We start from the raw sequence: 27,211 nt of genomic DNA on the forward strand, positions 1-27,211 counted from the left end.
CTACTTTGGGAAAAACCGGAGGAAGATAACCGCCAAGACACCAAGCATTATAACGATTTGGAGGATTCCGAACTTTGGACCTGTCACCTCAAGTTCCTTCATCGACGCCCGGCCTTGTCTGGCTGTGTACGGCTTGTAGACACGTTGCCACACTGTCATGATGTGCTCGCGTGCTCCCGCCCAACGATGGTTGCCAACGAGACGATAGTGGGCGGGGACGTAGGGACCGAAGATGTAGTGGTAAGCAAGGACCGGATCAGTTAAAAGTAGCACGAGAAGGTCGGGTTTGGCGCCGATATCACTGGCGATTTCATCCAGGTATGGCATGACGTCAATCTGTGATGAACGGCAGGGAGTATTTTCAAACAGTGTATGAACTTGAATGCATTTATACTGATATAAAAAGCAGGGCACACTGATGCGCAAGAAGCCCAATATAATGCAGGGTTAATTTATCATGGTCGCAGTGAAATGAATTTTGCCGATGACATTTAGTGGTGTATGTAAACTAAAATCGTGCACAAGTGAGTATGCACTGTTAATTTTGTGTATAACCTCTATTGGATTAGTGTTTCCCCGATACCAACGTCTGTGGTTGTACTGAGAATGCGTTGTAACGAAAGCAACTCTTTTTTTTCTTGCCGCCAATTCACTCATTCATGTCATGACAATTGATGCGATATTATTGACCTAATGGAGTTCCCTTCCATGTTCATTAATCATTAATGCTCTTACTACCTAGAAAAAAAAAAATCATTCATTCATATCCAATCCGCACCTGCAATATTATTCATTTAAATAACCCAAGAATCCTGGTGGCTCAAAAATCCTTAAGACACAACGGATCTGATGTATGGGATTCTCTTTCTAATCCTCATCTGAAGCAATTCAAATCCTTCTTAAAACCTTTAATAAGAAAGTAATGATGAAAGATAAAGATTGTTCGCAGATGAATAGTGGTATTTGTATCTATATAGAAAATATATTGAAATGTAACAAAGTATTTCGAATTATAACAAAAACATATAATTGATTTTTGATCCCTTTAGATATAATGATATTATGATCCCTTTAGATATGATTATATCTTTTGTAAGTAAAATGAAATCATTGTGGTATCTAAGTGAGTTATTGACTTTGTTTGTAATATTCAGTTTTCCTCAGAAAATCATATTTCACCAAATTCTCTGTGTTATCTATGTATTTTCGTTTTTACACTATATTCTGAACAAAAAAGTTTGCAGAAATAATTTGAAATTGAAGCTCAAAATGAAAACAAAACTGAAACATCACTCATTGTTACTATCATTATCATTATCGCAGTCATCGGTAACAATAAATGGACGTCGAATCTGTGATCATTAAATACCTCGAGTGTGTGACGCGGGGATTTCTTGTAGCGCTTGTCCATGGTCTCCTGCGTGCGTCTGATGTGCGCCATCATTTGGGCCTTTGTCGGAAGCTGATTATCACCTGTCAGGAAAAAATGTTTCCGCTCATATCGAACACGACATTTTTAAAGATGCTATCTCACTGAGCGGAGAATGTTTACGAACGCTGCGAATTTAGCGAATTTTAGGTTTCATAAACAGTTGCAGTCAAATTCGTACACAGTTGCACTCAAAGTCGCAAGCAGCTTTCAGTTTTAGTTTTTTCTTGTCGTAAAAAAAGTATGTTTGCGAAGAGTTAAATTGCGGCAAGAAAAACTGTTTGCAAATTGTATTACAACTGTTAACAAACTTGATTGCAGCTGTTTCTGAAGCCTGGAGAAACCGAAGATTCACTACGTTTGAAAAAAATTCGGCGCTCAGTGAGATAGTGAAAAGTTATCTCTTATCATTAGAGAAATCGCAAATCAATCCCTTGTAATCAAGTAAATTACTAGATGTTGAATTCATGTGGTGTTTATATCCGTCTTACTTTACTCTATTAATCGCTGAAATGTAGCAATAATTTCTTAAATTTATTCACATCTAATACAATAGGTTAACCACGTTTAGTTCATATTTATGAATCGAAAGAGACTTTTATCTTTCTCTCTTTTTTTTGCAAGAGAGCTGTCTCGTGTTTGTTTATGTGTGTGTATTTCTTTGTCTTTTCATTCTTTTTTTCTTAAGGGCAATTTTCTTATTGTTTTGCTGGATGAACAATTATTTTATGAAAGAAAAATATATTCAAACTGAAGAAACTTACACCTGAACAGTTATTTTGCTAGTTACTTAGTTATTTTTTATGAGGAGACTGTTAACTTCAAGCCACGCTTTTTAGCAGTCCTCTCATTTCCAGCAATTTTGATTCAGTATTTGTCATAAAAGTCACAACTTTAATTGTATTTCAGTGCATAGTGCTTTATATTCTTGTACTGATTTTGCGCCATTATGTGTATTCGTATATTTTGTTGTCATAGTATTTTTGTTGGAAATGAAATGAAGGAAACGAAAAGGGAGATTTACATCAAAATATTGAACGATCTACTGAAAATGATTGGGGGTAACCATTTTGGTAACGGTAGATGGATACTTATAGTATACAAATGATGCACAGGACAGAGTGGATCGGTGAAAATTGGATGCGCGAGTTCAACTTCATTCCACGACATTCCACGACATGCTTTCATTCTAAACGGACGCACCAGGGCTTAGCTCCGACCACCCTATTGCTTTTACACACCCAACTTGCTACAGCACGTACAATGTTACCCCAGCGGCCTAATACCCGCCAAGCATCGGCTAAGCAATCGACTGGTCCCGTAGCGGGTGCAGCTGACAAATCCTCCTCCCCAAAGGGAGGTTCACCTACGAACGCAGACTTGCAGCGGGACATTGCAGACTTTTCCAGCAAAGTCTACACAAAACTGGAAACTCTGACTGAAGAAATTAAATCTATGAGCCGTCGCATGACTGACATAGAGGCCACTGTTGAAATGAACTCATCCAAGGTCGCTGAAGTTGAGAAGGAAATAACGGCTTTATAAGCCTTTTTCCAATGTGTTTTCTATCCAAACTTTAAAATCCCTCGGTTTGAAATTATAATAACATGTAGAGGGAAAAACACCTTCAGTATATTGTACATTTCGGTATTGTAGTTTAATTTGTAATTATGACTTTAAATTTCTGTCATATTATAATGAAGTAATATGAGTGGTTTTCTTTTTTTCTATCTCACCGCAAACCATAAAGATATCGTACACAGAATGTTTGATTTTTATGACCTTTTTTTTTCTTTTTGCTATATAAAAAATGAATATCAATTAACAAAATGGGGAAAAAACTAAACAGAATAAAAACGAGCTTCCGTACTGGTACCAGGTACACATGCTCTCAACGCAAAATAGAAGCAGAGCTTTACTTTTCCTGTACACCACGGCTGTGATTTTCACGTACAAGCTCATGTTAGCCGAACATACTGAACACTGGGTCAGAGTGAGGGATGTACAGTCTTATTTGTCGTTTTAAATCTGAACTTATTTGTCATCAATGATGACCCTATTCCACACTCTTGACAATCCCCGCGAAACAAATTTTTACCGGTGTACTATGCATTGCTTATTACGTTATTACACCCAAGGAAACAAAAATGGAATGCAATGTTTGATGTAGCAGAGAAATACTTCCACCTCAGATCGATTGGAGGCATGCATTAATTACACTCACTTTAGTGATTGTGGTACTGATGTTTATAATACCTCTTTATATATATATAGTGTCCAATTTGCTTCATACGAGAAAGGTCTATCTGATGAATCAAATTCTCATTTTTTTTCTACTTGTTTGCCTTTTTTTTTTTTCTATCGGCAAACGTAAGATCCCATTTACTTCCGAACACGTTAAATGTCATGCGTGAACGTTCTCCCTCTATTGGGACGACCCATCACTCCTTGTAAAATGTGAATACTATACATTTTATTCAAAAATACAGCTCAACATCACAATTTGTAATTTATTTATTCTCTGTGAATTGTTATTTGAACTTCGAGCATGTATCAACCCATTTCTGAGTCTTGTATATCCCCTGTATCAATCAATAATCTTATCCCCACAGCTTATACCCACAGCTTAAAACATGTAGTCATAATGTTCACACACTTCTAAAACAGACACAGGACGCTGTTTCTCTTCCACGCCACGGCTGCTTAATATCTTCTAGGCACACTGGCCGTATGGAGGGGTCAACTATTTCGATACCTTGACTTTCATCGTGATTAAGAACTACCCAAGGCACATTCATGTTGACTAACAGAAAATAAAAAAGCCAAACACATGAGCCTTGAAAGGAATGTATATTTGTCACTACAACAACAAATTTATAGCACCGAAATATTTCCAAGGTTAGATTGGTTTGTTCAAAGCATGCATTCACTACAGTAGTAATCTGACTTTAACGACTGCTTAAATATTTGCTTTTTGTGTTGTCTTATTTTTCGTAGTGAAATTCTGTCCAGTCGTTTTGAGAAAGGGTTTGTCTGATAACTCTGGTCCTTTTTTTTCTGTCTATTTTTGTTGTCTTTTTTTCTTTTGGCGAATGTAAGGTAGTCCTTCGCCTTTAAAAATGTTGAACCACGTGCGTGAATCTTCTTCCTCTACTGGCATGACCTTCCATTCCTTTCTTTTCTTACTACGATACATTGCATTCAAAAGTACTTCTTAAAATCACAAATTATCTATTCATTTGTTGTGAATTGTTATTGATGAATTACGTTCGAGCTTAATTTAACTACCTTCTGAATTTTGTATATCCTCTGTATCAACCGATGATCCAGATAATGTCTGTAGCATACCTATACTTTTGTATAAAAAACAAACAAAATAAACACGAAATCCCTGTATTTGTTGTTCACACACGTCTAAAATATAGACAGTGCGTGGCTCCTTCTCCTCACCACGGTAAAGCTATAGTCAATATTTTACATCGGTCTTCTAGGCCATTTTTGCTGTTCGTTCGGAAGGGTCAAATACCTTGACACCTGGACTTTCACGATCAATCTGTATTGGTTTTATTGTGACGAAGAACAACTGAAAGGCACAACTGCGTTAGCTGGTTAAGAAGAAATGATAATTAAAGAAAAAGAAATAACAACATTTGACGTTTTAGCGTCGAAAGGAATGTATGTTTGTCACCACCCTTCAGCAGCTAAATAAGGCTGCCATGCATGCAGGAATGTTCCATTTTATACCCTGTCTTGCCCGTTGGATTTAGTGGCGGGCATTATCCTTTGATAAATAAAGAGAGTTACATAATTTCTGATTGAAAATGGGCTGCTTTCAATTGTCAAATCCACCATCACTGCGGCCGGGTATATCAAAACACATTCCAACCCAGAGCTCTTTGGTTGATAATTTTCCTTTTTCTTACAACTTATTGTTACTGAGCAAGAACATCTGAAGTCAACCAATTGTCAGCTAAGCATCCATACATTTTTCCTTGTTTTGATATTCAACCATAGAACTCAATTGTGTATTAGCCTCACCACATGTGGCCAATTACGTGTCTTGTGCATGCGTAAACCAATGTCAGGGCGAGGTTTCCCCTCCACGCCTCTGCTATCCGACCTCTTCGTTGATCCACTGTGAATCAATGTATAGAGATTCACTTTATAAATTATTATATCTAAAGAAATCACATTATATTGTAAAGATTTTGATAACCGGTAATGTGAAAAACTTAATGAGAAAAAAGGGAAATCAGTTTCTGTCATCACTGTAGGGGTACACAGTTCAAATCGGCAAGGTTATGTTCATCCTCCACCAGCCTGCGAGCTGAATGTTGACAATTAGTACCTTATGTTTTCACGTATTAATTGTAAAACCAGAAATGTTCACCTGCCTGTTTCGCTTTAAGTTTCAAAACTTTTTTGAACCCATATCTCCAACTTTCTGAATGAAAGTTACTAATCAATTTGAAGTTTACTGATAACTGGCAAACGGTTTTTACAAACCTCCATACTTCCTGTTATTGAACCTCGATTTTCTCAGTATAGTATCCCCTGCACTGCTTTGGCAGGCATTTATCCCTGTACTTGCCCAACAAAATTATTTTGTTTTGCAAATCATCTTTGTGAAAGTCAGAGGTGTTCCCACTGACGTAACGTTCTTATTCTATGCATGTGTACTATCAGAATTTTGCAAGAATGTGTAATCGTTCACATGTTTAGTGTAGATACTGAGCGTGGCTACTCTTTCATACCACGACCTACTTATATCTCTGTATGTTAAGCCCCCGTTCCACTATCACGATTTGGACCCCGATCTGTCCCGATCTAGCAGATCGGGAGAGAGCGGCAAAAGCGTACGGGGATCGGAAGCATCGTAGCAGCAGCGTGTGGAGGTCGGGGTTGGAGCGGGCAGTTTTTCAGATCGGGAAGAAATTTTGAACCGGTTCAAAATTTCTTCCCGATCTCCCCGATCAAAATTGACATATTTTTAATCGTACGGCAAGCGGGGAGAGCGTAGTGACAGCGTAAACGCAGCGGGGAGAGCGTAATGACGGCGTAAACGCAGCGGGATGAGCGTAACAAGGTCTTTCTGAGCGTAGTAACATCGGCACAAGAACGGGAAGTAATTTTAGCTGTAATTTTCGAAGAAGAAGAGATGAAGAAAGAGAAGAGAAGAAAGCAGCGAAGCAGGTACCCGAAAGGCGAAGAAAGAGAGACTGCACGTGATGCTGAAAGAGGAGGAAGAGGATATAGCAGAATTTTGAAGAATATGAAATCATCTACAACTGGAGGAAGACGGACTATAAAAGCAAGGACATCAAGAAAAATCCTTTGAAAAATCAGCACGTCTTTGTTTATACAATGCATTGCTGCAAAAGAACCGTGAGTTGAGGAGGCTCTTCAAGTTCAAGTTCAAGTTGATTTATTTCATTTCCAACAAACAAATAATAAAAAATACAAAGAAACGCTCATATACACAGACGTCATGAAATCAGTACCACAATGCGATGAACAGAATAACATTGTAAAAGAGATGCAGGCAAATTATCAACAGAGATACAAATAACAGTTACGTCACTGTGGTAAATGCATACAAAATATTGCTGGAAATGGAGGGGACTGCTAAAAAGCAGAGCTTGTAGTATTAGAATGCAGTCCCCTCATAGAGAAAAATATATAATTGCAAAAACCAACAACAACAAATTTCCCTAAGCGGTAGCAAAAAAAAAGACAGACAGAGTAATACACACATACATGCACACATACGGACGCACATTAACAAACACATGGCGGCTCTCTTGTAAGGAAAAAAATTGATGAGAGGATAGAAAGATATAGTAGTGAAGAAGGTAGTAAGTCCGAGGTGGACAAGGGGGGGGGGGGGAGGGGGAGAAGGGGAGAGGAGAGGAAAATGGTGGGTCATAACCAGGGCACTGGAGGCACAGAAGCACGGGCTCGCTGATGAAGAAAGAGTAGTGAGAATAACGAAGCAACAACAACTTTGAAAATCAAAAGTAAAAAAAGAAGAATGAATCTTCGAGGTCCACAGTATATTTCTTCGGTTCTGCATGCTAATAAGTTGACTGACTGCTGACCCACAGTCGAATCGGGGTACATCGGGGCACATCGGGCACTTTTCAGCTCTCTGAACGGGGTAACAGCGTGATAAGATCGTATAGATCGTTCAGAGCGTAGATACAGCGTGCATTGATCGGATAACATCGGCAACATCGCACTAACAGCGTAGCTACATCGTTCTAAAGCGTACCGGCAGCGGCAGAGATCGCAATGTCTAAGTCCCGATCATCGTAGTAAGAGCGTAGCAAGCACTTGGTAGTCGTAACTGCAGCGTACTTAGAGCGTTCTAACATCGTACTGTGTCCAGATCGGCTCAGGTTTTACCCGATCCTTCCCGACCTGAGAAAATTGTCAAATCGTAGCGAGAACGGCATAGTGGAACGGGGGCTTTAATCAAGCCACTGCAAGTGGCACCTGTGTTTGACGCATGTTGAACGGGTTCCTGTTTGTACACCCTGATTTCCAATCAATATTTGTACAGTATTTTTTTTCGACGTGTCTTTTAATGGGTACATGGTTAAAAGTCTCGTATTTGATAGTCAATACAGAGATTGCAAGAAATGTACCTTCACTCCCCCTTTACTCCCCCCCCCTCCCCTCCCTAACTGGACAAGGGCCACGGTCCTTTGGTTTTCATATAAAGGAACTCTAAAGTTTGTAATGAATTTGTATAATGAATTTGTGTCAACCAATGATTTTATTCAGTTATTTCTGCAACGTAACCATAATTATATATAAAAAACAAACAAATGTGTAGTCTTTATAGTTGTCCACACACGTCTAAAATATAGACACAGGGCGTGGCTCCCCTTCCTCACCACGGTAAAAATTATATCTAATATTTTATATCGGTCTTTTGAGCCATCTTTCTTGTTCGTATGGAGGGGTCAAATACTTCGACACTTTGACTCTCATGATCAACTTGTATTGGTTTTATTGTGGCTAAGGATCATGTAAGGCACAATGGCGTTGGTTGAGTTTAAAAAAATAACAAATAAAGAAAAAATAATAATTTAACACATTAACTACGAAAAGAATGTATGTTTGTCACTACCTTCCAGGAACCATTAAAAAGCTACCATACAGGAAGATTTTAATTACCCTGTTGGATTTATTGACGGGCATCGCCCTTTGACTCGTAAAAAAGTTACGTAATCTTTGATTGAAAATGGTTGCCTTCAATTGCCAAGTCCATCATTACTGGGAATGGGAATGTCAAAGCACATTCCCATCCGGAGCTCTTTGGTTGACAGTTTTCCTTTTTCTTACAACTTATTGTTATTGAGCAAGAACATCTAAAGTCAACCAATTGTCAACTAAGCTTCCATACATTTTTCCTTTTTCGATATTTAACCGTAGAACTCAATTGTACCTTGTGACATCACTACAAATATATGTGTTGTTAATTACGTGTCTTGTGCGTAAACCAATGTCAGGGCGAGGTTTCCCCTCCACGCCTCTGCTATCTGTCCTCCTTGTTGATCCACTGTGACTCCCAACGCTGTGTGTAATGAATGATAGAACCAGGGCTTGTTTCAACCATTTTTATTTCCTATTATATACATTCATATCTACACACATATATATATATATATATTTTTTTTTTTTTTTGATGGCGGTTATCAAAAAAGTTTAACGGGAAAAAAAGAAAACCTTTTTCGGTCATCATTTTAGGGATACACGGTTCAATTTTGCAAGGTTATGCTCATCCACCACCTGGTCATTCTCCACAGTATGGTGACAGTTTATAGTACCTCATTTTTTCACGTATTGATTGAAGCCAGACATTTCTACCCACATATTTCACTTCATAGTTTCAAAATGTTTTTGAACCCATAACTTTAAATTTTTAAAGAAAGTCACTAATCTCTTTTAATTTATAACTGGTAGATGGTTCTTTTAAACCTCCCATACTTTTTGGTATTGAACTCCGATTTTTTTTATCATTATTATTATTATTAGTACAGCACATCCCTCACTGCTTTGGCAGATATTTATCCTCCTGTGAACTGTCCGAAAAAAAATCCCTTTGTTCTACGAATCACCTGTTGAAACTCCGAACCCATTGATAAGACGTCCGTATTATACATGTACAGTAAGCAGTTTCCATGAATGTATAATCGTTCACATGTTGTGTGTCGACACGAGGCGTGGCTGCTTTTTCGCGCCACGGCCGACTGATCTCCAATGGTAATTAAGCCACTGCAAGTAGCACCTGCATTTGACGCATGTTAAACGGGTTGCTATTAACACCCTGATTTCCATTCAGTATTTGTACTGTTTTTTTTCCTCTGATACGTGTGTTAATGGGTGCATGGTTAAAAGTCCCACATTCAATAGCCAATACAGATGTTGCAAGAAATGTACCTTTACTGTTTACTCCCCTTTACTCCCCTCCCCCCCCCCCCCCCCCACCCCCCTGTATACGGGAAAGTCTCCCTGAACTTTAACTGGGCAAGTGTCACGGTCCTTGAATTCTCTGTCTGTACGTGTTTTAAAACACAACACCTTTATACTGAGTGGTCCGGCTATCCCCTGGTGATCTGTTGTAATTGCGTACTAGTAATTATTGTAAGTGTGACCAAGATGGGTCTAATTGTACCAAATTTTGTATTGTATATTGAAACCCCACACACATTTGCACTTTGTACACACACCTGCACAGGAGTATGCACTTGCAAAATGCACATTAGCACCTATGCAGTTGTTGTCTCTCAAATCTCCGGTAATTTACATTTCTGTATTACGGAATGGCGTCACATGTGAATACCCCCGATATTCCTGCTGACATTATGCCTATGCGCGACAGTAAATATTACACACCCCTTGAATTCAATGATATTGTATCGTATAGTTCAGATAATATTTCACTTCTTCATATAAACTCTAGGAGTTTGAATAAAAATTTTGAATATTTGGAAAATCTTTCGCACTCTTTAAACAATTTTGAATTTTCTGTTATTGGAATAAGTGAAACTTGGTTACATCAAAACTCCCCAGATATCCTTAATTTACCCAATCATAAATTAGTTAGGGCTGATCGTCAAGGAAAAAGGGGTGGCGGTGTTGCGTTTTATATTGCGCAAAATTTACAGTTCAAAATCCGTTCTGAAATCACGTTAAGATATGCAGAAACGTTATTTATTGAAATTGAGAACCCAATCTCTAAAAACGTTATTATAGGTTTAATTTATCGACCTCCTGATCTGAATTGTGAATTGTTTTGTGATGAATTGGATTTATACCTCCATAAGATAGGTAATGAAAGCAAACATGTTTTTATTTTTGGTGATTTCAACATTAACTTTTCCCCCACATCCGATAACAATAATTCCCTTAATTTTATGCATTTAATGTATTCATATGGTTTTATGTCGATTATCAATAAACCCACCAGGATAAATCCACACTCGTCAACTCAGATTGATAATATATTTTCGAATGTGTATAATAATACAATTATGGGGGGGGGGGTATATTATGTTCTGAAGTTTCTGATCATTTACCAATATTTTCAATTTGTGAATGTAAAGTGGGTCGTAATAAATTACATGATAAAATATGGTATTATAAAGAGTCAAAACGTTATGTGGAATTATTGAAACAGAATTTATTTTTAGAGGAATGGACAGATATTCATAGTATTAACAATGTTAATTTGGTATATAAATGTTTTAATGATAAATTATTGTATTATTATGAAAATAATATTCCTTTATGCAGAATAAAAAGTAACCGAAATAAACCAAGAAATCCTTGGATTACAAAAGGTATTTTGAAATCCATAAACACTCGTAATTTTTTGTATATAAAAGTTACATATTCGTAACCCAACTGAATTTAATTTGAATATGTATAAAGTTTATCGAAATAAATTGACAAAATTGATTCGTTTATCCCGCAGATTATATTTTTCTGATAGAATGAAAAAGGTTTCTTCGAATATTAATGCAACATGGAAAATTATTAAAGAGGTCCTAGGTAAAAAGCCTGATCCTCCGCCAACGGATGATATCACATTAAACGGTATTAAAATAAATGATCCCAATATGTATGCTAATTCATTTAACTCATTTTTCGTTAATATCGGTCCGGAACTTGCTACTAAAATTAGCAATACTTCTGCTCATTTTACAGATTATCTTTTTGACCAAAATCAAGAGTCTATTTATTTTAACCCAACAAGTCCCAGTGAAATCATTAGTATCACTAAATCTTTAAATAGCTCTAAATCTTGTGGTTCTGATAAAATAAGTATGATGTTATTGAAAGAAATAGTTTATCCACTCGCAGAACCGTTAAGTTACATGTTTAATCTTTCTTTATCACAAGGTATTTTCCCTGACCTGCTGAAAATAGCGAAAGTTAATCCTGTACATAAAAAAGATGATCCTCATGAAATTAGCAATTATCGTCCTATTTCTTTATTGCCTAGTATATCCAAAATCTTAGAAAAAATTGTTTATAATAGACTTCTTAAATTTATTAATAAGTATGATTTACTTATTCCCAATCAATATGGTTTCAGAAAAAATTATTCAACTGATTTAGCACTAATACAAATTTATGACAAAATTACGAGTGCTTTTGCAAACAAAGAACATGTTGCAGGTATATTTTGCGATTTGAGTAAAGCATTCGATACTCTTGATCATTCTATTTTACTCACCAAACTTAGTCATTATGGTATTCGAGGACAAGCACTTTTATGGCTTAAAGATTATCTAACTAATAGAAGACAATATGTTATTTTTAATGGTTGTGAATCTGACCCCCTTTTAATTAAATGTGGTGTTCCTCAATTCTAGGCCCATTATTATTCCTTCTTTATGTTAATGATATCATAAATACATCCTCTCTTCTCTCTTTTGTTCTATTTGCTGATGATACGAATATATTTTATTCTCATAAAGATCTTAAGATTTTAAATGACACTTTAAATATTGAAATTAGTAAAGTATCAAATTGGTTTAAGTCTAATAAACTTTCTTTGAATATAAAAAGACTCATTTTATTCATTTCAAACTTCATTCTCATAATGAAGATACGTTGATACATATTAACATTGATGATATCCCATTAGAAAAGAAAATGAATTCAAAATTTCTAGGAGTATATAGAGATGAAAGTTTGACTTGGAATGAGCATATACATCATGTTACAACGTGTATTTCTCAGAAATATAGGGATAATTTCCAAGCTGAAGTTCTTTCTTCCTCGTTCAACTTTATTTCTATTATATAATACCTTAATTCTCCCATATATAAGTTATTGCAATGTTGTATGGGGTACTTGCGGCTCTACCAAAATAAATTCTATATTTAAATTACAAAAGAAAGTTATACGTATTTGTACAGGATCGCATTTTCTGGCTCATACTGATTCTTTATTTCATGAGCTTAAAACATTGAAGGTTTTTGATTTGAATATTATTCAAGTAGCAGTAATTATGTTCAAATATATACATCATCAACTTCCATCATCGTTTGATAACATGTTTAGGTTCAATACTTCTGTCCATTCGTACCCTACTCGTATATGTAGAAATTTCCACCTTTTGAATCCCAAATTATTAGTGACACATAAATCTATAAGACATTCGGGTCCGGATATTTGGAATAATCTCCCGGATAATATAAAGTCTTGTTCAAGTATTTATTCTTTGAAAGCTTCACTTAAACGATATTTGATACAATTATATTCTCCAAACCAATTGAGCTAACAAATATTTATAGTATAGATTGTCATCTTATTGTCAATCTCAATTTTCTTCCTTCAACTGCATCTTGCACTCTCACCTGCAACTGCACTGCACTCACCTGATCACCTTCCTCCAAGAGAGTTATGTCGTTGGATAGTCATTTTATGAGGCCTCCATCCATTTCAAGCTTAATCGCTTATGATGGTGGTCTCCTGCATTCAGTTATCTCTGTTGTTTACTGAAAAATACTGTATATTTTATTTTATGTTTCTGTGTATCTACATTGCTCAATGCAATCACCTATGTGAATCTATTTATGTACTGTTATCGATTTATTTCACTGCACTTGTTATTCTTTGTCTTTGTACTTTTTGAAGTTTGCATTCAAATTGCATCTGATTGAATGCAGAAATAAAAGCAAACAAACAAACAAACAAACAAAACTTTGGAACTGTTTGAACCCACGTGCGCAGCTAGTGGGTTTTAGACTGTTCCAAAGTTAAACGAGAGCATTCATTTCTCACTGATCCATGAAATAGGCCTGTGCATCATTTGTATTATAAAATTCATGAAATACATCCATTTTCCCCATCATGCGTCCGGTACACCTACAACACTATACAAGACTTGAGCTATGCACGGATTTTACCAGACGAACTGCCATGCATTCGGATTTTACCGGACGCATGGCCATGCATTCGGATTTTACCGGACGCATGGCTCAGTGTGGATCAGTAAAAAACGATGCATGACAATTGACCAATTAGATTGCAGAGATTCTATAGGCAATTTTATAATAACCTTTGAACACCCTTGTCGCCCAACGCGCCTGCAGCTCAGATGAGGGGAAGATGGGGCCCAGGGGCTGAATCAGACCAAGCACTGCCAAGGTTGGGTGCTGATGGTGCGGAGAAAAGACATACCGATACATTTCAACGCGGTTGTCATTGACCGGAAGCATGGAAGATGAGAGGAATGGGATGGAGATCTTGTAGCCTGTTGCCATGACAACGAGATCGATGTTATCCTCCGTGGTGCCGTCTTCGAACACAACTCCGGTCGTTGTGAAGCGACGGATGTTTGGCTTGACAGTGACCAGGCCATTCATGATACAGCCCGGAAGGTCATCGTTGACGGTTGGGTGAGCGGCAGTGATGCAGAAGTCCGGCTTGAGGCCAATAAGTTCGTGGTCCACACGTTTCCTAGAAGCACGGAGATCATTATGTAGAAAGAGAGAGTTCCCACATGGGTGATACTTAGCTATAGTTTAACAAATCATTCCAGTGCACATAAACCACATAGCACTTGTCAATCCTTATCCTTTCGGAAAAGTGGTGAGGTTCGTGCCACATATTCACACTAGCCCTGTACACTATACTTCTATAATCTGCATGTAAACGATCCCATTCCACTGACCATCGGAGACTCATCTGATCCCCAAAATGCAGAAATTTCGGCATTCCAGTGAGATCTGCGCCGAGAAATATATCATATACTATAATGTTTGGGACCTTGTTTCTGTCAAATCCGATAAAAGCTCTCAAGTCGATCGGGGTCATCGGACGAAAGACTGGCAACCGTCCGATTATGTCAGATGTACATATTGGCGGCGTCCAATTCATCTGACACTAAATCGACCCTTCCGACAATGGTCCAACACCAATCCGACCAATTCTTTATTATCCGACAAAGTTTATATATTTTGTGTATTACATCTTTGTTGTAATTTTTTGACAAAAATTGTGATACTACTCACAGGAAATATATTTTGTTTTAATTAAATTGAATTGAATTGAATTGAAAAAAGAAAATCCGACCAGCCCGAATCGGTTAGAAATCGGATACTGACCATGTTGACTTGATAAGAGTGAGAATTTTTCTCCAAAATCCGAAATCGTGCACAGAACGTCGACTGTAATGCTTGGTTTAGGTCTCAAATTTATCAATTCTTGTTTTAAATATCCCTCATTTCCTGTGTATACGACTGTGGACGAGCGATCGATGAAATTCGTGTACGTGTATAGAATAGATGTTAGCATAAGCATGATAGGCCCAATGAATTACGGACATACAGTATAGGAGGCATCAGGTACGGCTACTCACGTGCTCTGATAAAGTAGTATCCATTCTTGGAGGCTGGTGGGCATTAATTGATCGAGTCGACTGCCGAGATCAAAAGGAACGCTTCTGTCACTAATTCTATATCTAATCCAGGCTCCACTTCTCGTGCTAAGAAACAACTAGGGAAAATATCCAGAAACAGAAGACAAGCGGAATAGAAGAGTGGCCAAACGGCAGATCTGGGCAGGAACCCAGACTAAGATCCTGAACATGATTTGTTACACGTCTCGAAAAGAAAAGAAAATAGAATTAGTATTTCTCATAGTAAGTATCAATTTATCATAGAAAATATAACTGTATCACTGTTTCAAATTTTACTTTGAGTAGATATTTTAGCTTAGACTACGAGCGGTTACACACGGTCAAAAATTCGTCATTTGAATTATGATTCCAGTGAAAAATAATTCTAATGACGAATTTTTAGCACGTGTGGAAGCAAATTAGAATCACGAATGCTAATCACAATCACGAATTCAAATTCTAGTCCGGAGGTGAATTCCAGTGAAGTTTCACTCAAATTACGGTGCGAAATTTGAGGGGCGGAGCTTACGTGACCTTTCAAGCACTTCCGTAGATAATACGCGCGCCGCATGCATGCACTCGGTCGTACGTTTTGATTGACAAGTCACCAATAGCGTCTTTAGCTCGAGAATTCGAATTCTAATCACAGTTTTCGAGCGAGCGTGTGTAAGGTCCGATAATTCTAGGGACGAATTGCAATCATCATTACAATGATGATTCAAGTTACGAATTTTCTCTCGTGTGTAACCGATCTAAATGTCATTGACTGCTTTCTACGAGATTCTGCGATAAGCAGTATACACTGCATAGGACCAATTGATTTATCAGTTTATTGTGATGGGATTTCCAGGTCAATTGCAAGCTTTCTCCGATCAATTCAACGTTTTGAGCAATCAATTTCGTCCGATATGATCGCGATAAAAATTCAGAGTTAAAATTAGTGTCTGCGCCGTCCAAATTAGCAATCAAATTGCATCTTGCGCCAATCAATTGGAAAATATGAGCAACGGTATTCGTCAATCGTGTCAAACGAAAATGTGTACAGAAAACATGTACAAAAGAATGAAATGAGAATAAACAAAGCATCGAAAACAAAACAAAAAGGAAAAGGAAAAGGAAAAACATCTTTCGTAACGAATAGAACAAAAGAAGAGAAGAATATGAAGAAAAAATCAAAAGAAAAGTAAAGAATAAAAGAATGGAATAGAAAACACAATGAATGTGAATTATATGTAGGCCTACTTTTGCATATATTTTGGATGCATGTTAGATCAAAATGTCTGTATTCTGTCCACATGGATACACGTAAAAAAATAATTCTAATTTGTATGAATAAAGTAGAAAATCGGCTTCCTCAAAACGAATTTGACTGCTCGAAACAAGCTCATCAGCCGTGACTTCCTGATTTGATTTTATGTTTTAGATTCCACCTCTCATCACAAAAAAAGAATGAATTCCTACTTACACTTTTGATCGCTCAAACACGAAATTGAGTGCTCTTCAACGAAAGTGGTACATTTAATCGCGCAAAAAGAAACTGCTTGCAGTTTGTGTAAACTTAAATAACCGAAAGGTACAAAACGTGTGTTATATATCGTTGGATATGAATGGCCATTTAAACCAATTTGATTGGCAAGAGTTTGAACTTGACCAGATCAGTATTATATTATGATTTCGAAATCATAATATACTGATAATGTCAGTTTAAGTACTGAGAATGATTTTAATGATAATAGCATTATCCTTAGCACTGTCATTATCATAATCATAATCATCATCTTTATTTTCTTGACCACTACCATGACTACTATGTACTATTTCCACTCGAAATTTTTCGTTCGAAGATTTCCGTTCGAATTCAAGAATAGGCGTTCAAATGTTAAAAAAAAATGTTTATTAACAATTTACTCTCATGGTTCATTTTCATTTCTTGATCATTCAATTATGTTTCATATCATTCTGATTAATTCTATTTCATTCATCTTGGAGATAGATTTATTCAATTCAACAACCTGACGTCCTCATTCAATGTCGCGCCAGATAGATAGACGTTCAATTTCGTCCTAAATACCGACTTTAATTTCATTCACAGGCAAACACATTTGTACTTTGAGCGTTCGAACTCACTCAGCATTGAAAAAAAAATGAAGGTCTATTCGATTTGTACTGTATTTCTTTATGTCAGATCCTTTTTACTGTTTTCATTCAATTTCAGACTTTCAGTTTAATTTCCAATATCAATGTAATGCAAAAGTCCCCAATATTTACTCAAACAGATGGAGAGCAAGAAAAACACAAGCAATAAAGAAAAACACTGTCCAATTGCTGTAAATGCTTGTCCATTGTTGAGTTGAATTGAATTCTTAACTTCGAACTTTTGTGCAAATTTTAAATTGAACTGAACAGAACGATTGCATCGTCGGATCGAATGGAATTCTTCAGAAAATGGGGAAAACGGGGAAACTACGCTGAAGGCAAGTCAAGGGAGACTTTATTTTGAGAGCCTCCAGTGTTTTACGATTCAGTGTCGCCAAAGAGCTCCCATTGTCAACCCGTCAAGTGTCTTCGTGACTCCACCACGAAGACGGTTGAACAGGAAATACACTTACACTGGACGCCATCCGCCCGAGCTCGACGGCCGCGTCGCCTCCTGAGTTCCCGATCCCGACGATGACCACTCTCTTGTCGCGGTACTTCTCTGGTGTCAAATAGTCATGACTGTGTATCACCGTACCCATGAAATCTTCTACTCCTGATAAAACACAAAGATGTGATCTATATTGTCCTGGTAAACACAAGGAAACACATAACATTCATTTGCACACACGCACACACGCACACACGCACACACGCACACATCCATACTGAGAGAAAAAGAAAGAGAGAGAGAGAGAGAGAGACAAACTCGCCTCTCGCCTCGCCGCTTGTTTTCTAAGAGATACGGGTATTTCCTATTGAAATAAATCTCAATAGAATAATGTTGTTGATGCATTATAAGAATACCAATTCGACCACACAAAACAGTAGGCAACGTGTACACAATACTGTACTACAATCACCTCATAACGTTGGAAAGTCACGTTGAAAAGCAGTGAAAACAAGAACTTCACTTTTTTTTTCTAGTGTGAAAATTTGATGGCAGTCTGAGTTGCAAGTTGACACAAGTCAAGATTATGTGAATTCATTTGCAAAAACATTTTAAAAACTTCAAATAAATTGTTGATGAACAGCATCATAACATTCCAGAGGAATTTCTCTGTTCTCCTATATATGTATATGTATATCTCATTATATATTATACACATAATCTTAATAATTGTATGCATTCATACAATTTCCTTAGCTAGATATGATTGATGAGATGACACGACATTATTTCGCTCCTGCCACAATTGATTCGATCTTATTTTCTCAGGGTTGTGATAGGGTTTTAAGTTCAGCTTGTTTCGAGGATTAGGATTACGTATATGGTCATGTTTGCATAGATTGAATTTAGGTTTGGTTTAGCGTTCAGATAATTCATGGGAACAATAACTGCTTGCAGGGGCACATGCCATGGAACCAGTTGATTAAACCGGGCAAAGACAAAAATACCTTCAAAGTGTGGAACGCTTGGCTCGCAGTGATGACCAGTACAGACAAACACCGCGTCGAAAGTTTCCTTCCACGCTTTATTCTGATCAACGGAGGTCAGTGTCACTGTCCATCTGCCCGTGGTATCGAAGTCGGGAGCGGGGTCAACACTGGTGACCTTGGTGTGGACTTTGATATGCTTACGAAGTCCGAAGTGATCGGCGTACATCTCGAAAAACTGCGCGCAAAGGTGAGAAAGACATTTGGAACTTGTTACAACCCCGTTGAACTTGGTGTGGACTTTAATATGCTTGCGCAGTCCGAAGTGAAATGCGTACATCTCGAAACACTTTAGCAAGAACCATGAGTAAGAATTACATTTGAAAATTTTGTTAACTGACTGCTATCAGTAGAGACTGATGGTAGTAGGTGACGATGATAGTGGCGGTGATGATAATGATTGTAAAGCATTTCTAAATGATCATTTTTCATTTTTCATTTCATTTTCATTTATTTTTCAAATCCAAACTATATAGAACAAAACTTGAAGAGCACTCCGAGAGAGCAGACCCTAGACAAGCAGACTTGATTAATATATTATCATTTCGTAGTCAGTATCTTCAACACAACAACCGAGGTATACGGTATAAAGCCATCTGTACAATACATTTGGTGAAAATCTGATCATCCATTGTAAAGAAAGATGTAAAAAAAGACGTAAAAATATGACGTAAAAAACGTAAATATGATGTGATTTTTACCAGTGTGAATGCGAAATTCTGGTCTTAAAGACGTCATAATGACGTCATTTTTAAACAAATAAGACGTCATATTTTACTTCTTGTGCTTGTGCATACTGTCGACAAGAGGTAAATATATTTGACGTGAATATGACGTCCATGAAGACGTAAAAAGACGTCAATACATGACGTCAATATGAAGGCAACACGACCAAAAAAAAGACGTGATATGACGTGATTTTTACCAGTGTGAACGCATTTTTACTGGTGTGAATGCAAAATTCTGGTCCTAAAGACGTCATAATTACGTCATTTTATATCAATTAGACGTCATAAAGACGTCAGAAAATGACGTGCTGGTGCAAACTGTCGACTATAAGACGTAAATATATGACGTGAATATGACGTCTGTCGTTACGTAAAAAAGACGTAAATTTGACGTGATTTTTACCAGTCTCTGCGACTAGTTGGGGGCCTAAGGGCTCAAAATGTGCTGTTTGGTTCAAATTTTTCCAAAAGCACCAAATTAGGCTCATAGGTCCCTTGTACCATACTCTTTCGATTTTTGAATTTTTGATGGGCGCCAAGACTAAAATCCCTAGGGGCCGCCATATTGGTGAAATCAAATATGGCCGCCATCCGGGTTAAATGTCAACTGCAGTTACAAATTGAAAAGGTTGATCAGAGTAATGAATGTGGAAGGGTTTACGAGGTTAGAGAATGTGATTCTAAATGTCACTTCAGCAATTCAAGGTCACAAAAACCCCTCTCAAGGTCACTTTCAAGGTCAAATAAGGGTCAAATCAGGCATTTCGGGCATTTTGGGAAATGGCGTCTGTGAGCATTCAACTGGAATTTACTGGTACACCTATTTTGTCCCATTTGTCATTTCTTCCATACTTCTTCAATGATACAGGGCCAAGAGTGGTTCCATCCCCTTACATATCAATAATGATTATGACAAATAAATGAAACATTATATATAATATATATAAATATATATATACATATATGTATATATATATATATATATATATATATACATGTATAGTGAAAACTTTGAGCACAGAAAATGGGTTTCCATCGGTTTCGTTTTCTTTTCTCATTTTCTTTGCTCAAAGTTTCGTTATTTATCATTTATTTCTGGTCAGTTTTCCCTTTCTTTGTTTCAATATATATATATATATATATATATATACATATAGTATATATATATATATATATATATATGCTTAGATATATATATATATATATATATTTGCGTGATATGCTTATATATATATATCCTATTCCAAGGTGCTGAATCAGGGTGCAATGGCAAAGAGGGTAGTAAACACACCTAATCTTATTTTGTCTTCATTATTCCTTCTAACGAGATAACTGGATAGCCCGTATATAACTAGATGGTCTGTTTGTAAAGTTGGCCAGTTGTATGTGTACTTGGGGTGGACCACTTTACCGGTTTATGCACCTTGAGTTTTCCAATAACGGAATGCCGATTCGGGATCTTTTCATGTGTCTGGGTTTGTGATTCTTTCACACAAGGACTTCCACTTTTTATATCTAAGTGATGAGGTGCAAAGTGTTGTACCTCTACTAGAGGGGACGGTATGACAGCACACACCATTGCTTAGCTAGACTTGAGATAAGTGGGATTCGAACCCGCGCCGGAACACAAGTCCCTAGATCGCAAGCCATATGCTACCGACTACCGACTACCGCTCCCGACCGCCACGTCGAGATTCATTGACCCATGAAAAAACAAGAACATCACAGAAAATACTAACCAGAATATTGATACAATATGAACGGAGAGTGGGATAAACACTACACAATACATTCACGCAGTACACACACATAACAGTAGCAGTGAGTACACAGATACAAGCATAGTGAAGGAGATTACATGACTGACAGTGAAATAGACGACATAGAAAGAGGTTGGGGAAAACATCTAGGCTCCTGTTGTCTTTGTTATTTGTTACCGGTCGGGGGAGCAGATAATATGAAGTTTGTATGGGGAGAGAAGAATGGTTCCATGACATTTGCTCCTGCGACAATTATTGCTCCCATGAAATATCTGCACGCTAAATCAAACATAATCTCGTGTCACGCGAGAAGAATGGAAGGAGAGGAAGTCAAAAGAATAGGTGGGTGGAGTGGAATTTGGTGTAGACCTTAAAGGTAGAGTCTTACATTGGGAGCAATGATTTCCAAAATGTTCAGTTGTATCACAAAACATCCTCGTGTGCCATATTAAAAATATGCAATAAAGCCTGAAATAATAAGCATAATAAGAGATACCTCTGGGTTTTTTTTTTCAATAAACCATTACTGTAGATGGTTTATTCATGAAGCAATTTTATCATAACTATTGTTCACATTTTGGTTATGTAACAGTACTTAACATTAGTTACACTGATTAACATTTTCACATTGGCTGTTTCTATCCCTAACTCACATTTTAAAACTACAGCTGTATTTTGAAGCACTAAAGCTGGGACTCTTTTTTTCATCTGCAAATGGTAAATACGGCCTTTAATGAATTCCCAAGTTTGTGGCGTAAACAAAATTCCCGGGGTGCTGTTACCAAATAAATTAACAGGTTAGCGACATAACTGAAATTCCATGGGGGTGCTGTTCCAGAAATTAATTATACATAAAATCGTTAGAAAATGAATGCCATACTTTTGTGGAATGGTTAAAATCAGTAGTTGGAGGCAAAAGCCTCTGTGGTTATTTATAAGGCAACGAACTTCATAATAAGGTAGGATCTTCAAGGTAATAGAAATACACCGGGACAAGATGAAAAGAGGTATAGAGTCCTCTGATAATACAGAAACGAATTGAATACGATGCATCGGTACACATATAAAGACTTTCCAAGAAAGCAACATTTCCTCTTTTAGCCTTAGCGGACTAGACACGACGTGACCTAGCACGATTGCCAGAGTGTAGAAAACCATTGCTCCCAAAGAAAAAGAAAAAGAAAAAAGCGGAGAATATCGCATTAATTTCTGCCAAGTATTGCGCCGAGTAGGTGCATTTACGAACAATGTATCGATTACTCAGCAAATATTCATTAACAGGCATATCCATGTGAACGTAACAGGTATACTATGGCTAAGTACGCCGTATTTGGGACTTTATATATCAACAGGGGCACAATTGGTATTGTGCATATCACTATAGTATCATTACCACTGTGTCATGAATTCACCAGAAATGGGATCGGTGGCGCTACGACCACGAGACATAATAAATGGGAATACCGGGACAGGACGCTTCCTGCTATACGTAGGGTTTATCGATGATGATTTGACCAATAATTTTTTGGAGTTATTTCCACAAACCGTACAAATACTTCGAAGTAGAAAAGGTGTTTTCTCAACAAGGCACAATTAGTTAAAGAAAATATTGGTCATATGGATGAAAAATAAAGTATATCATTCAATCTTTCAACAATACATCAACGATAGGTATTATTCGACATATGCCATACATTATGCATGGCATGCATATCAGTAGTGTCAGTCATGTCAGTTGAGATCGCTGTGTCTTTGGCTGCGTTTATCAACTTTCCCCTGTTTAAACGGCTTTCGATAGCCCTTTCGATAGCCCTTTCGAAAGCCCTTTCCATAGCCCTTTCGAGAGCCCTTTCCAAAGCCACGACTGCCTGTACTATTAGTGTGCCGCTTGTTTTCTAAGAAGGGACGGCGAAAAGCAATTACCATCGTAAAGACATATCTTCCTTTGAGAGTGACGAGTCATGATGCAATGCCACATGAATCAATTGTCTTCCTATCTGTGAGGCAGCTCCATAACTGAGTGGCGGCATGAGACTTTGGCTGCGTTTATCAACTTTGCCCTGTTTAAAGGGCTTTCGATAGCCCTTTCCAAAGCCCTTTAGAAACGGCTTTCAAAATAGTTGCGTTTATCAACTCTCTTCGCGAACACGATTTTTTAACAGGCCTGTCACTGCACAGCTGCATTGCGCTATTCGACCCGAGGAGAAGTACAAGTACTGAAGTACAAGACTACAAAGCCGTTTCAAAACAGCTTTGCGTTTATCAACTTCCAAACGGCTTTTACAAACAGGCTTCTGAAAACCTGTTTAGGAAACCTGTTTGGATAGCCACAAATTTGGGGCTTTTGAAAAGGCTTTCCTAAAGGGCTTTCAAAACAGCTTTGCGTTTATCAACTCGTAAAAATTCCTTGAAAGCTGTTTGGATAATCTGTTTCTGCCGAGAAAGGAGAGTTGATAAACGCACCCTTTCGTAAAATCTTTCCTAAAGGGCTTTCAAGACAGCTTTGCGTTTATCAACTCATAAACATTCCTTGAAAGCTGTTTGGATAACCTGTTTCTGCCGAGAAAAGGAGTTGATAAACGCACCCCATGATACATCAGATCTGGGAACGGTAGCATCACACTACAACCACGAGATGAGAAGGAGAAAACCTAGAGAGAACGCTTCCTTCTCCACGTACCGAAAAGAAATTTGAACAATAGTTTGAACTTATTACCATAAACCATACATATAATTAAACGCAACAATAACATTTTCTCTTTTGAGGCACACTTTAGTTAATGTAAATGTAAATGCAAAGGAATAAGGTAATAAGTAAGTAATTTACCTCACTCCTGAAACATGGGTGTCTGTAGGCCTACAGAGCGGCATTTAGGTACTCAGCTAACGTTCTTCGGTCCAGGGTGTCCAAGCCTATGGTCGACAACTGTCTATGGGCTGGGTTCTAGTCTGAAGAGTGGCTTGTGTTCCTTTTATAGTGATTTTTGTCGCTAAGTTTTTCTCCTTCCTCAGGTGGTACACTAGAGTAGAGAAGCCAATCTGCAGAGCTCACACTTCATCCTCTGCGACAAGTCGGTCCGGATGGCAGTGGATGGTGACACGCGGTGCTGGGTTGGGTTCTGCCTGAGGAGATGAGCGAAGTCGTTGCGAGGCTTGAAGGGTCCTGTCGCGGTCTCCCGTCCTACCAAATGATGATGTGGGCCGGTCCGACATCGAGTTGGGACTGACCACCGGCGCCGCTTACTGACGACACGTTCCTTCTAGGCAGTCGAAGGGCATTCAAAAGAGGGGTGGAGTGCGTAGCTTCATTACTTGTCATGCTTGTTACGCCAAGAGGTGATGAGAAGACTGAAAAACATACTTTTAAGATTTGTTCATTGGTGGATTTAGGAACGCCATAGATGAGCAAAATTCAGTTTCCTTTCATGAATTTCGTATTGAAGCAGTTTCTCATCAATCTCCTTTTTCATTTGCTCAATGTACATGGTCGTGGCCGGAAGCTTGGCGTTTTCGACTTCGTCGATGCTGTTCGATGTATCGGCCATGTTGGCTTCAAGATCCGCCAAGGTGTCTTTAATGCCTGATAGTCCGCGTCTAAAAGAGATTAGCTCACCGATGACGAAGACGAGCTTTGCATTGAGCCGACTGGTGTTGGACTCGAAGGTTTTCTTCGTTTCGGCTATCATGTGGCGGTAAGGTTAGCTATATACTCAGTAGTAGGGGCCGCGTCCACATCCGGTTCACCCTTGACTTTTATCGGAGTGTACAGATAAGTCGCTTAGGGACTTACTTCTCCTGAGAGATTCTGCACTTTTATTGGTTTTATTTGACGCTTTGGTTCTGGGAAAGGGTGCCCAAGAAGTCCTCTTCATTTTGGTAATGATTAGGTAGAGAATTAATGAAAAAAAAAAGCTGGTAACATTTGAAGTGTGAAAGAGTCCTGTGTAGCAGAGCTCACTGGAGATAGTCCTACGTCCGTTCAGGTCCTTACGGAATGCGGAAAAGTTCGTGAAGAATCCCTTGCGCACTAACTTCCTAAACCAAAGCTGCCAAAGCTGTCTGTAAGTGTCCTTAAATATTACATTTGTCATGATGTTTGAGAACCGAAGCCAAAACCATGAACCTTAGTGAGAGACTATGTTAATTATTGTTATTGATACAAGCAATTTTTCATACCGCTCTATTTGTCAAGACGTAAAATGACGGCCCTTTTGCGAAGATTTCATCAGCAGTCCCAATGATGTAAGGGCTTATCTAGATCCTAACAAATACTTTTGATGGCTAATGCAAATGTAGAGAGAGAGAGAGAGACAGACAGACAGACAGACAGACAGAGAAACAGAGAGGCGGGACCGGGGGGGGGGGGGGAAGGCTTATAAGTTATGTACTTGAAGCTCATTGCTAGACTATTTCCAGAAGGAACATGTCCACCTCCATCCCCGTAAGAATAATTATAGTCCTTACCTTGAGAACTTTTTTGTTGTGCAAAAAATTCGGCCAGTCTTCCGGGACAGGGAAGTCGCTGAAACACATGGTCTCCTTGCTGCTATTAATGACAGTGGAGCGGAAGACAGAGGACTGTTCCGTCCGGTCTTCGCGATAGTGCCACAGTCCTCCGATCACACTCGACTTCTCGAAGCACACGACGTCGAGACCCTCTTCCAGACAGGTCTTGATGGCGACCAGACCGGACGGTCCTCCCCCGATCACGGCAACCCTTCGAGCAGGAGGTCGTGTGCTCATCTTAAACATGATATCGATTTACCAAGTTACATGAACTTCTTTCCTATAGGGAGTTTTTAGTATAATGAAACACAATAAGCGCACAGAAATCAGGGGAACTGCCAGAGTGTGTTGAAATATTGTTTGTGTATTGAACGTGTGCATGATGGTCACTGCCTATTTCGCTTATAGGGGTCATCTACTTCGATTGTCGACTCGCCAGTTGTTTCGCCTGTGTCATTTTATTGATACAAATGTAGGTTCATTTTCATCAAAGGCACATTTCGATTTTTTTCTGAAGAGATGATAAGTATGTTACTCTAATATTCTAAAAATCAATGACAAAGAATTTAGACAGCGCAAGTATACAAGTGAAGAGCTCAGTTCAGAATGCTCGAATTTGGGGCATGATATTATGAGGAACGTAAAACTTCCGAAAGTGTATCAGGGTTTTGTGATATCTTTACAGCGACGACTGTATGGAAATGTTTGCACTTACAAAGTTAAAAACCGGTTACCTACCGTCAAATTATTATTTTGTGTGCAAATGCGACCAATGACAGTTTCTCGTGAGGAGCAGTACTTGTTAAGACGTCCATAGAAAAGAGAGCGAGTTTCCACGACAGCTGGCGCCTCTTGTCCTAAACATCAGAGAGGGGTTAGCACTGTTGACCTTGGTGTGAACCGTGATATGTTTGCATAATTATAAAGGCCTGCATAGACCAAAGTGATCACCGTACATCTCGAAATTCAATAGTAAGAAAGACGATTGGAAACGCTTGAGTTTTCACGGTCGGTTCTGGATCTTTTTTGGCGTCCGCTCAAATTCACGAGGCAGAGAGCTAAGTGATGCAATGATCATAATATGGGGGCGCCATTCTCCTTTGTACATCTGTGTAGGCTGCGTCTTTGCGAAAATTTGCGACACGACGCTGGGACAGAGGAAAACGGCCAACGCAATCGTCGTCTCGACGTTCGCGTCGCAAATGTGAGCTCCCTAGTTGATTCTGATTCT

At 38.2% G+C, this 27,211-nt stretch overlaps 1 protein-coding gene across 1 annotated transcript; it reads right to left on the reverse strand.

Moving 5' to 3' along the window:
• Positions 1-26,217, reverse strand: LOC139741996 (flavin-containing monooxygenase 5-like). The gene is made up of 7 exons (XM_071652559.1): positions 25,939-26,217; positions 18,948-19,164; positions 17,963-18,105; positions 15,315-15,451; positions 14,013-14,413; positions 1,370-1,473; positions 1-336 (listed from the first exon to the last, which is right to left on the reverse strand). The coding sequence occupies exons 1-7, from the start codon at positions 26,215-26,217 to the stop codon at positions 1-3; spliced, it is 1,617 nt and encodes a 538-aa protein (XP_071508660.1).
• Between the last annotated feature and the right edge of the window lie 994 nt (positions 26,218-27,211).

This window comes from Diadema antillarum, unplaced genomic scaffold, assembly GCF_040938485.1.
Source record: "Diadema antillarum isolate AM-2024a unplaced genomic scaffold, OU_Dant_1.0 seq00000973_RagTag, whole genome shotgun sequence".
NCBI lineage: Eukaryota > Metazoa > Echinodermata > Echinoidea > Diadematoida > Diadematidae > Diadema > Diadema antillarum.